General features: G+C 37.9%; 2 protein-coding genes across 2 annotated transcripts in view; both read right to left on the reverse strand.

Annotated features, from left to right (window-relative positions):
- Window positions 1–891, reverse strand: part of si:dkey-103g5.4 (uncharacterized) — a 31,948-nt gene extending 31,057 nt beyond the window's left edge. Inside the window, exon 1 of the mRNA XM_052106950.1 lies at window positions 756–891. Coding sequence (XP_051962910.1) covers window positions 756–879 — 124 coding nt within the window. The 5' untranslated portion in view covers window positions 880–891. The remainder of the gene's footprint in view (window positions 1–755) is intronic.
- Window positions 892–3,581: 2,690 nt separating this feature from the next.
- Window positions 3,582–12,392, reverse strand: part of LOC127629739 (uncharacterized) — a 19,771-nt gene continuing 10,960 nt past the window's right edge. The window contains exons 7-15 of the mRNA XM_052106953.1: window positions 10,827–10,998; window positions 10,572–10,734; window positions 9,374–9,562; window positions 9,109–9,283; window positions 7,116–7,255; window positions 6,501–6,802; window positions 4,181–4,725; window positions 3,787–3,853; window positions 3,582–3,671 (exon numbers count right to left, since the gene is read on the reverse strand). Of these exons, the coding sequence (XP_051962913.1) occupies window positions 4,698–4,725; window positions 6,501–6,802; window positions 7,116–7,255; window positions 9,109–9,283; window positions 9,374–9,562; window positions 10,572–10,734; window positions 10,827–10,998 (1,169 nt within the window). The 3' untranslated portion in view covers window positions 3,582–3,671; window positions 3,787–3,853; window positions 4,181–4,697. The remainder of the gene's footprint in view (window positions 3,672–3,786; window positions 3,854–4,180; window positions 4,726–6,500; window positions 6,803–7,115; window positions 7,256–9,108; window positions 9,284–9,373; window positions 9,563–10,571; window positions 10,735–10,826; window positions 10,999–12,392) is intronic.

Genomic DNA, 12,392 nt, shown 5'->3' on the forward strand with positions numbered 1-12,392 from the left:
TGTGTGTTCCAGAGAAGAAAGGTTTGGAACAACACGAGAAGAAGTAAATGGATTCTCAATTTTGGGTGATCTATCCCTTTAAATGGATTCTGCTGTGCAAAGGCCAAACACTGAAACTTCATTTAAACAAAATCAGGATTTTTAGACTATATGATTTGTCCTGTGACAGATTTGGCTCAGGTATGCTCAGAACGAGAACTTTAATTCACACTACTAAAATCCCCAAAAAGTGTACTTTTTTCCCGTTTTTAGTGTGGCCATAGTTACTGTGTTTTGCCTTGGTATGTAGCAGTATAAACTTGTGTATTTTGTGCTGTGTTAAAACAATTTGCATGCATGACTCACCTACACAAGCATCGGCTGTAAAGACAAGGGTAGAGGTGGCAGGATCAAAGCCCACATTCCCCACCACAGGCAGTAGTTTGCCAGTCTGGGGGTGCAGAAAAAAGTCAGAGGGCACTGGCATGCTGTGCCCGCTAGCAAGTGACATATGGGCATTAGGGTTGGGTTGAATGAGGCCTGTGAGAGGGTCTACATGCACAGCTTCACAAGCCCTAACAGACCCATCGGGAGCTGCGGAAGTATAAAGAGTGAAATCGTTCTGTGTTTTCCTTAGAATTGAATCAATCAGACATGCCACAGACTTACAAAGTTGAGCTTCAGAAGCGATTTGACAGGATTTGACCAGCAGATAATATATGTGTAATGTTGTAAAATAGCATCACCTGGTGGAGCAACATTTAACAAGGTCTCACCGATTATGTCTTCTCTACTGAGGGCTGACCCAGTAGCAGGGCATAATAGCTGTGCTCCAGTGCCTTCTTTAAGCACAGCCCACGCCCCCTGCCTCTGGCACTCCACTGATACCATGTCAGTCATCTCATTAGCCAGCTCAGTCACTCGCTCCAGGACACTGAGATGTTACATACAGGTTTCAAATCATTAGTCTAGCAGGACTCTCACAAACTAAATGACCCAAACTGGATCAGTACAGAAGAGTGATAAGTAAATCAACATAACAATAATAATTAACATTTAAAATTAAAATTGAAAATAGAACAATCCATTTTCAACATTTGTATTATTTTTATCAAATGAAAGGGATAGTTAACCCAAACATATATTCTGCCCAAACATATATAGAAAATATTCTGTCATCATTTACTCACCCTCATGCCATCCCAGATGTGTTTCACTTTCTTTCTTCAGCAGAACACAAATTAAGATTTTCTTTAAGAATATCTCAACTCTGTAGGTCCTCACAATGCAAGTGATGCTCCATAAAGCACATAAAGGCAGCATAAAAGAAATCCATATGACTCCAGTGGTTAAATCTATATCTTCAGAAGTGATATGATGAGAAACAGATACATTTTTAAGTACATTTTTGCTAGAAATTCTTTCCCTGCCCAGTAGGGGGCCTATGCATGAAGAATGTGAATCCCAAAAAAACAAGAAGAAGAATGTGAAAGTGGAGATTGACTGAGCAGGTAGGAGAATTTATAGCAAAAATGTACTTAAATATTGATCTGTTTCTCACCCACACCTATCATATCATTTCTGAAGACTTTGAATTAACCACTGGAGTCACATGGATTACTTTTATGCTGACTTATGTGATTTTTGGAGCTTCAAAATTTTGGCCACCATTCACTTGCATTGTATGGAACAAAAGAGCTGAGACAATCTTCTAAAAATCTTCATTTGAATAAAGAAAGTCATACACATCCAGGATGGCATAAGGGTGAGTAAATGATGAAAGAATTTTCATTTTTGGGTGAACTATCACTTTAAGTGCTTTTATACAGAACCTCACAGCACAATTTGAAACACAACATTGAAGTTATTTTTGTCAAATAAAGTGCTGCCTAACAGAGATTTACATATGTGAGATATTGTTTAAATATCATCAAAGTCTTTCTAGCAAGTCAGTCCACTGGTGGCCATATTTGGAATGCTCCCAGACAGCTATAGTATATTAGTGCAGCTCCTATCTACTTGAATGGGGAAAGACCGAAATCTCCAAAACTGTTTCAAATCAGCAGTAAAATCTGACAACACTGGTATCCTAAATTGTGCTTCTTACCTCAGATTACGCTAACAAACGCAATCTTCCAAGCTTGTATAGCAAATGCGCATGCATGTTCTCCAGTTGTCTAACAGATGTTGTCTGTATCTAGTAGTATTAAATTAAATATTACAAAACTATACAGTAGTGATCTTTTTCTATCGTATGTTTTTCCCTTTAAATTGAGCTTTCATTTTTGGTGGAGCTTTTAATTTGAAGTGTTTCTGTGTTTTTTTGATGGTAGCTTCTCAATCTAGAAAAGCCGGTCACTACATGAGTCAAAGTGTTTATTTAACTGCAAAAGGCTGCTATTTGATTTAATAAATAGCCTATGTAGTCTGTATGTGACTTGTGCTACAAAGTGAATTAACACTCAGCTCACTGTCATCTGATACAAGCAAGGCACGTGACACTCTTGCTGGTGTTTTCCATGTATGAGTCAAGGAGCTCTAAATGTCTTAGGTTTATCAGATTTAAAGGAATATTCCGGGTTCAATATAAATTAAGCTCAATCAACAGCATTTGTGGCATAATATTGATTATCGTCCCTCCTTTTCTTTAAAAACAAAGCAAAAATCTGGTTCACAGTGAGGCACTTACAATGGAAGTGAATGGGACAATCTGTAAACGTTAAAATACTCACTGTTTCAAAAGTATAGCCACAAGGCATGAACAATATGTGTGTCAACATGAGTTTAGTGTGATAAAATCACTTACTAATGTTTTCTGTGTAAAGTTATTTTACAACTTTGTTGTCATGACGATGAAACAAACCCTAAAACGACTGTAAAAATGACTAAACAACTATACAGCTAAAATAACACATGATTTTTAACAGAAGAATTAATATAAGTGCTTTTATAAAATTATTAGCTTAACGTTTCTGCCTTTAAAACCTCCAAAACAATGTCCCCATTCACTTCCATTGTAAGCAGGGCCGTGCAGAGACCTTTGGAGGGGCAGTTGCTCAAAGTATAAAAGGGGCACATGGAACAAGACTTTAAATAGCGCGGTGCTCAAAATATCAATACAGTAATATATCGTGACACATTCCTTGCTGATTCGCGTATCGATACGGATGATTCTGTATTGATACGGCAGCAAATGCTGTGATGCAGTTTTGGAAAAGAAACAGAACAGAAAAGACAATTTTAAGTTTAAAAGTTAAAAAAATATTTTCTGTCCAGAATAATTAGAAACTGAAGTGTCTTAAGTTGTACCAACCTGATGGCTTTTTCTTCTCTGTTGTACAGAATAATTAAGAACAGCCGTTACAGTAAAAACTATAGTAAACGTTATAGTAAAATCAACGTGGCCCATGTTTCGTACAGTAGAGTATAGTTTTATTTAATGCCGTGTCAGCATTTGTGGCTATTTTTGATGGCAAAAACTGAATTACAAAAATACAAGAGTTCCATTAATATAATAAAAACAAAAACAAAGCAAACAGAAAAAATACAGCAATTTTATTTTACAGCAAATACAACAGATTTTTTACATTAATGTGATACCTGTTCTGGTAAAATCTTACTAAATTCCTTGAGTGAGTATGCTGCCTTTGCTGTTGTTGTTGCTGCTGCTAATACTGAGTTGATCTGAGAGACTGTAGACATTAAAACAACAAACATATAGGAGATATATTAGCTGATTAAACAATTGGTATGTTACCATGACAAGATGTAAAGATTGCTGAGAGTGTTTGGAACTGGCTCACTGACCAGCCAAGGCTGACTGCTCCAAGAAAATAAGAGGGAGATGCTCACAGAGGCTGCTGCACACCAAGAGCTGCAGGTAGAGAAAATAAGATACCAGATTCAAAAAAGTAAAATTATCTGAGAAAAAAAAAAACATTAATGGGGGATAGGATGATGGTGGCCATGGCAGTGGTGAGAGTGAGACACAAACATCTATATAGACAGAGGTGTGTGTGCTTGTCTGTCTACAGTACACAATACTGTGATCATGATTTCAAGTTGCATTGTGACTCTGAGATGTAGTTGGATTTTGATTGATTATGTCTAATCAAAAATATAAATAAAGAAACTAAAATGTGTATGTGTGTGTTCATTCTGTTGGCACCTACTAAAAATCACAGTGTAGCATTAATCTTACCAATAAGTGTTGATGAGTTGTTGTAGACTTTTATAACAGAAATTTCCTGTTGGCCATGTCCCTAAAAATGTTAATGACATTATTGTCATTTATTGGAATGTCCTTCTCAATGGCCAACAGAAGAAGGTCAGACAATCTCTCCTCTTTGCAAAGGCTGCGAAGTTTGGTTTTCACAAGCTTCGGTTTTGAGAAGGAACGTTCCACAGTTGCTGTGGATACCGGAAGTGTGCCATATGTCTTCAGCAGCAGAGTCATGTTGGGGAAAACTAGATGTGCATTGGTTTCCTTGACCACTGACAGAATAGAAGACACATTGGCTGGTGGTGGGCATGAGTATGACGTATGGAAGACCTTCAATTCTGTCTGCAATTTGTCTTCATCTTCAATATTGTAGAACTGGCGCAGTTTCTTCACAGCTTGGAGTGCTGCTGTTGGAATGCTAGCTGTTTTCCAGTTCTCTGGGACTGTCAGGCAATGGAAGGCATGCAATATTTCCCATTTGGAATTATCTCCTCCTTTAAAGCGTCTCTGAATAGTGGTCTTTGCTGTTGTAGAAAGAAAATATTTTTGTCATTTAAAATATAATTATATTTTAATCCTGTTCTGAATTGTTTTATTTTTATAATGATAATTCAGAGAATGAGAAAATCAGTATAAGCCTTATCAGTGTTGTTGTGATAATTATTTTAAGGCACTCTGAAATAATAATAATAATAATTTAGTCAAAAGGCATAAAAAAGACAAGACCCCCTCGACGCCTGTGAGTGAAACTTTTCTCCCTCAAACAGCAAGCTAACGTAACGTTACTTCTACAGGCTACACACAGCAATATATACAACATATCTGCATGCTCTCTTCACGTCGTTCTTGTAAAATAATAATAATAAGTAAATAAACAATAAAATCACTTCACTGGGAATGAATCCCCACTTACCAGCTGCCGCGGTCGCGGTGTTGAAGATATCTTCCGGTAATTAAAAAATGCGCGTGCTGCGGCCGTGCGGCGTGAGGAATAGTCCCGGATGAGGTCGTCGTCAGGTGAAAGGTCATCATCTGGATCATTTTATTTAAAGCTAAATTATTAATCATACATTTTACTAATATTTAGATTTGGCATAGGCAGGCATTCACAAAAGGGCCTTTAATAAATAAAAACAATGAGAGGAATTTTTTCTTTGACAAAAGGGCACTTTGGGCACCAAGGGGCAAAGGGGCAGGTGCTCAAGCACCCAACGCCCCTCCCCTCTGCACGTGCCTGATTGTAAGTGCCTCACTACAACCCAGATGAGTCAAAACAAATGATTGTGGTAATCAATATTATGCCGTCAACTGAGCTTAACTTTTATTGAACCTGGAATATTCCTTTAAAGGGGGTAGTTTCATAAGATCATTGAAAACCTTAAATTTATGACTTTTCTAATGTAGTGCACAGTTACATTTATGTAAGCATTTACCTAGTTATCCAAATGGGGGGGGTGTGACGAGGAGGAGGGTGTGGCCAGGCCGTGATGGTGCACGTCTGCCGCTGAATCAGATGATCAGCGGGAGAGTAAGATAAAGGTGAGCATTTATCTATATAACTAGTTACGGTCGAGCAAGGAGGAGGTGGAAACCAGCTGAACAGTAAACAAGGTTTAATTATATAAATGAACGTAAAACAACATAAAAAAATAACATAAACAGACACGCATGCAGCGCGGCGACGTGCATCTCTCTCTCTTGAACTGGCTTCTCCGGCTCCCCTTTATCTCGCTCTCCCGCTGATCATCTGATTCAGCACCATCCTCCTTGTCACAGGGCCATACTGTACTACAAATTTCTATTGCTTTTAAATGAAAAGTTCACCCAAAAATAAAGATTATGTCATCATTTACTCACACTCAAGTTGTTCCAAATCTTTATGGCTTTCTTCAGTTGAAAACAAAAGGAGATGTTTGTCTCAGTTACCTTTCAATTTCATTGCATCTTTTCCATACAATGAAAGTGAATGTAACTGAGCATAACATCTCGTTTTTGTGTTCCGCAGAAAACAAAGAAAGCTGTTCGGAACTGGAACAACATGAATGGACATGAATACATTTTTCGGTGGAATATCCATTTAAATGCTTATTAGAGAGAACTTTTTATATTTTTACTAATAAAACATATTTTGATGGATTTTTATGATTTTTAAGACATTTCATCTAATTTTCCAAACTTGTGTAGACATTTTTTCAGCATGTTCATCACCAAATTATGACCACATTAGAGCACAAACTTCAACATATTCACAGAGAGGAAACAGACACATATGTATTCTTTTACATAAATCATGACATACTGTTGCTTAATGTGTTTATCCCAGAGTGACGTCTGGCCCTCAGAGAGCAGCCTTAGAAGTCTAATGCACTCCCTCAGAGGCGCTCTGAAGGACTTTTGCATGGTCTGCTGTGCTTTTGCCTCCACACGCAGGATCTGAATCTGACTGTCAAGTAGCTGTCCCAGTTGATTCGCCAATGCTCTCCTCCGGAACATCTCTTGTTCCACCTGTCTCTCCAAACCCTCGGTTTTCCCCCCCAGCATCCTCCAGCCTGGGTGGAGCTCTCTCAACTTCCCCAGCACCCCCTGGTAGAGCAGCTTCACCTAAAGATACAGAGTAGCAGAGCATGTTTCCTTCAATGGGACAGTTTGACATAAGAATGCAGTTCTTACAACTCATTTTACAGCTTAATCCTCACACTATGCCCCAGGGAAGTAATGGCTCTAAGACCCTGCTATATTATGCATAGTATCATACTCAACAGTGCAATAAGAGAGACCGTTAATTAGCACCCATTCAAAACTCTGCATATCAGTAATGCCATTCAATATGGATAAGTATGTTTAAACTTTACGAGAGTGATATCTGAAACTTGGAGGGGGTGCGAGATTGACTGTTGTTCCCATGGAGTCTCACCTCTCCTCTCAGCTGTCCGAGACGTGATGTGACGGACACACTGTGCTTGAGCAGGATATCATAGAAAGTACTTGAACTGAAGGCTTCAAGATCCACTTGCTTTTCATAATCCCAGAAGTCGTTTGACACCAGAGCCACTGCTGTGGGCAATATGAACACAGTCTGTGGGAATTCTCTGCATGGAGCTATTACACACCATAGTAAAGCCAAATGTGTCACACCCAAAAACAATTACCCTGACAATCATGGCATTGAAAGTGAAGTGTAATCTCTGGTGTGTCACTTACGTATATAGCCTGATATCATGTTATCTTGGAAGTATATATGTTGTTTTCTTGGAAACAGATGTTACTTTGTAAAATGATTATGTCAAAGTTGACAAATTATGTCCAATTGGACAATTAAAGTGATTAGCTTAAATCTGTTGTCTCTTTTATTGTTGAGTGTAAGGGGATTTATTCAATTTGATAGTATTCTAAAAGCAATAAAGATGGGAATCCTAATTATTCTTTTTCTGGTTCCTTAAAGGTTTAAAGATTCTTTAAGTACTTTTGAGGAAGAAATATTTGGAAACAATGAAGGCATTAGTTCACCCCTTTTCTCACCATTATGCCATCCCAGATGTGCATGACTTTCTTTCTTCTGCAGATTTTTAGACAAATATCTCAGTTCAAAATATAACTTATTTTTCACTGTACACCTTGACAGCAGCATTATCCTTGGTGATCATGATTTCAAGCTCGATCACACTTGTCACTTGCCGCTCATTTGTCAAGCGCTAAGAAGTGTAATATTAGCTTAAAATCATGATCATGCCTAGAGACTGCAATGACAAGATGTAAAGTGAAAACCAACTTTATCACATCAAAAGACATTGATTAAACCACTGGAGTAGTATGGATTACTTTTATGCTGCCTTTATATGCTTTTTGGAGCTTTAGGAGTTCTGTTCACCATTCATTTGCATTGTAAGGACCTACAGAGCTAAGATATCTTTCTAAAAATCTTCATTTGTATTCAGCAAAAGAAAGAAAGTCATACATATCTGGGATGGCATGAGGGTGAGTAAAAGATGAGAGAATGTTTTGAAATTTTGGGTGATGAACTAACCCTTTAACAGAATGCATTCTTAAAAATAGACTTTTGAACAAAATTCATAATGTGTATCGATAACTACACATGGTTATATCAACAACAATCTAGTAATTACTTCCTAATTCTTGCTTCATTTCAATTCGGACATGACAAAATGAATGACTTGGGCTTCAGTAACAGACTCATATAAAAGTCATTAGTTCGGGCATCAGACTACACTGGTCACTCTGTTTTACACTGCTGATTTAATAGTGGTGTTGCAGTGCTGCTGAGTGGTAGAAGGAAACACTATCAGAGTTTTTTAGCACAGTTTTGCATCTGCATCAGCAAAATAATGCACATTCGAGAACAGTAAATGGAAAGGAAAATCTTTGTATGTAACCTCTTCTACTAAAAGAAAAATTGGGTTCTCTGTTCCCAACCCTAAAAAGCAATGGATGCCAAGTCTGAAAATCATGTTACTGTACAAACATGACAAAAAAAAATGAAAATAAGATAATTATTTTATTTGGATTTATATATTTTCTAATTTCTCTCTTTTGGTTGTAGAGTATTAAATAGGCTATATACTGCAACACATTTTAGGCAGTTATCTAATTATTTTTGTTAGCTAATGTAAAGTCTGTGTTATCTTCTTGGTCATATCTAATGTACTGTAAAAGGTGAGGTACGTGAGGTATCATAGTCAAGACTACTGTGTCCCACAGAGTCAGATGGGATCTTGTGTAAGATAGTTGCCCCTTCAAAAAATAAAAAATAAATAGGTGCATGATTCCCCTGCTGTTAGTTCTTAACATTTTGCCACTGTCATGCGGGTTTGGACCAACGTGAGGGTGAGAAAATGACAACAGAATGTTCATTTTTGTGTTTTTTATTTTTAATTATAACTGAGTTTTACCTCTCTGCATTGAGTCCTCTGTCAACCCCATCAGCAGGTTTCGATGTGTTTTTTTCACAGCCACCACCCTGGAACCCTTCGATGAATAGTCATCCATGTTGTACCTGAGCTGCAGTGCACGGTATTTAGCATGAGCTGGCTGCTTCTCTGGCCAGCCGTATTTCCTGAACACAATCTATAAGAATGCAGTGTTCAAGAATAACCAATTCTTGTGCACCCTATAATCTTACCCCAGGATTTTGATTTGCTGTCTGTTATCACTTACCAGTATTGTTACACACAAGCAAAGGACTACCACAGCCCCTACTAAAAGCCCACCAATCATCAGCCAATCTGGGCGGAGTGGAAGTTGGCGTCTCTGGGCGATGCCCATGCGAGTCAAATGATGTGGGTCAGAAGGGAAGAATGGTCCAGTGTCATAGCACTCGCCGCCAGCAGGAACTACTCTAACATACTGAAGGAACCAAACAAGAACATTTACTGATGAATAGACAACAGAAAGGAAAGTGCTTGCCCAAGATTTTGTGGGTGGTTGCTAAGGTGTCACCATGTAGTTGCTAAGGTGCCCTGGTTGCAAGGTGTGGGTGTTCTATAGGAGGTTGGTTACTGGCCCAAGTCAAAAAAAGTCTCTATAGCTGGGTTTCCAACCAAATGTATACAAGTTTTTAAGTGCATTTCTCAATAATAGGCTATTTTTACACTTCAGTGTGTCCAGGGCAAGGTTTGAAGCATGTTTGGAGTGGAAAAACATACCGAAATGGTCAAAGCGTGTCATCATTTCTGAACGATTCTGAAACTGTTTGCATAAACTTAATGCAAATTTTGAATGATACAAAATTAAACAAATCCTTCTTAGCCAAGCACACAAACATTTTGAGAGTGTATGTGCATCTCCAGTGTTTCTATTCAGGTTTTGTTTTACATGCAAATTCAAAATATGCCCAAAAAATAGTTATATAGAAACCCAGCATATGACATTTACATTTACATTTACATTTATGCATTTGGCAGACGCTTTTATCCAAAGCGACTTACAGTGCAATTATTACAGGGACAATCCCCCCGGAGCAACCTGGAGTTAAGTGCCTTGCTCAAGGGCACAATGGTGGTAGCCATGGGGTTCGAACCAACGACCTTCTGATTAACAGCCCTGTGCTTTAGCCACTACGCCACCACCATTGTGCCCTTGAGCAAGGCACTTAACTCCAGGTTGCTCCGGGGGGATTGTCCCTGTAATAATTGCACTGTAAGTCGCTTTGGATAAAAGCGTCTGCCAAATGCATAAATGTAAATGTAATATGACACAATGGTCCCTTGGCCTATGGGATATTTTTGCTTGTTTTATTGTCCGTTCACCACAATAAAAATGCATTTGCTAGTACCATGCAAAACATTTCTTTAACCCTGTGAAAGAAAATGTATTTCATGAAGTTTGTATGAAAGAACTTTGAAGATCATAATACCATGTGCCTGTGTTGGTGGCTGCTGAGTTTGAAAACATACACCCCAGGCTCATTGAGATTTATGGAGAACAGGGAGTGGGCAGATTTTGCCAGTTTCTGGCTGTGCGCCAGTAATCTGAAAGCTCCCCAATCAAAGGCAGCATTAGTGTTGTACAAGTTGTCTCTGTGAAAAAGAATGGAGTATTCCCGCTGTGACAATCAGGAATTGAGAGGATGAATTGGCAGTAAATGAATCATATGTCAGCATGCACTTACATATCATACTGAGGGTAATGTTGTTGGGTCACAGTAAAGAGAAGAATGTCTCCTGGATGTAGACATGCTGTTGGGTTCAAGACTCCTTCAGGCCGTTTGTCAGATGCACTGAATGCTGACGATTTGATAGACCAGTGAGAGCCCCATTCTTCCTCCTTGTTTTTGATGTTTACTGTAAAATAATTTTTTTTTAAACCTTGATGTGTCTTGTACACTCTCCAGAGTGTAGATTGATGTATTGAAGAAATAGTTTACCCAGAAATTAAAAATTTCTCATAGTTTTTCTTACCCTCATGCCATCCCAGATGTGTATGACTATCTTTCTTCTGCTGAACACAAAAGTAATGTAATCCATACAGCTCCAGTGGTGAAGCCCATATCTTCAGAAGTGATATGATATGTGTGCGTGAGAAACAGATCAATATATATGTCCTTTTTTTTTTACTATAAATTCTCCTCCCTGCCCAGTAGGTGACGATATGCACAAAGAATGCAACTCGCCAAAAACAAAATAAGAAGAAAGTGAAAGTGGAGATTTGTAGTAAAAAATTACTTAAATATTGATCTGTTTCTCACCACACCGATAATTCACTTCAGAAGACATGGATTAAACCACTGGAGTCATATGGATTAATTTTATGCTGCCTTTATGAGCTTTTTGGACCTTCAAAGTTCTGGTCACCATTCAATTGCATTGTATGGATTTACAGCCAGGGGTGCAAATAACAAATTACAAATACTCACGTTACTATAATTAAGTAGTTTTTCTTGAGTACATTTTAGGTGCTGTAACTGTACTTTTACTGCGCTATTTTAACACCGTCTGTATTCACTACTTCCCTGTCCTGATTTTATTTTTATCTATCACCGTGATTGGCTAGGGAGAGTCTCGTGACTCCATCCAATCAAATTTACATGCGCCTGTGCTCCAACCGCTAATGCAGGTTGACACCTAAACAGTTAAATACACTTCATAATTCCGCCAATGCTAATCTTGATGAGGATTTAATGTAAACACAGTCGTTTATGTCTCAAGTGAATTTAAACAGTGGGACAAAAAGAGTTTTTGCATCAAAATGTTGGACTTGAAGTGTACATGTAACCAAATTGAGCACTGTCTAGCAGGCTATATCATATAAAGGCTATTAATCAAACAACAATAACAAGGAAATGAGAAAACCACTCACTACTTTTGGCTGAATAACTTGAGTAGCTTTAAAAGTATAAATATAATAGAATAATACAGTGACATTTTTAATAATAATACATATTTTTTAATTGTTTGTTTTTTAATAATACCCCTGATGTAGAGAGTGTGTTAATAGGTATAATAAATTACCAGGAAAGTAGAGATGATACAATAATTTATAATTATGCTTAACCTTTATAAATATCAACATTTGCAGAGCAATACTTCTGCAGAACATTCCACCAGTCACAAACTTCAGCAAATTGAGCATTGTGCATTAGAATGAGAACACAAAAATTTCTGGGGCTTAAAAGATACAAGAACTAAATCAATGTGGAACATTGTATCTCAAAAAGAGGGCAATGAGGCCCCCATGT

Source organism: Xyrauchen texanus, chromosome 36, assembly GCF_025860055.1.
Source record: "Xyrauchen texanus isolate HMW12.3.18 chromosome 36, RBS_HiC_50CHRs, whole genome shotgun sequence".
Taxonomy (NCBI): Eukaryota; Metazoa; Chordata; class Actinopteri; order Cypriniformes; family Catostomidae; genus Xyrauchen; species Xyrauchen texanus.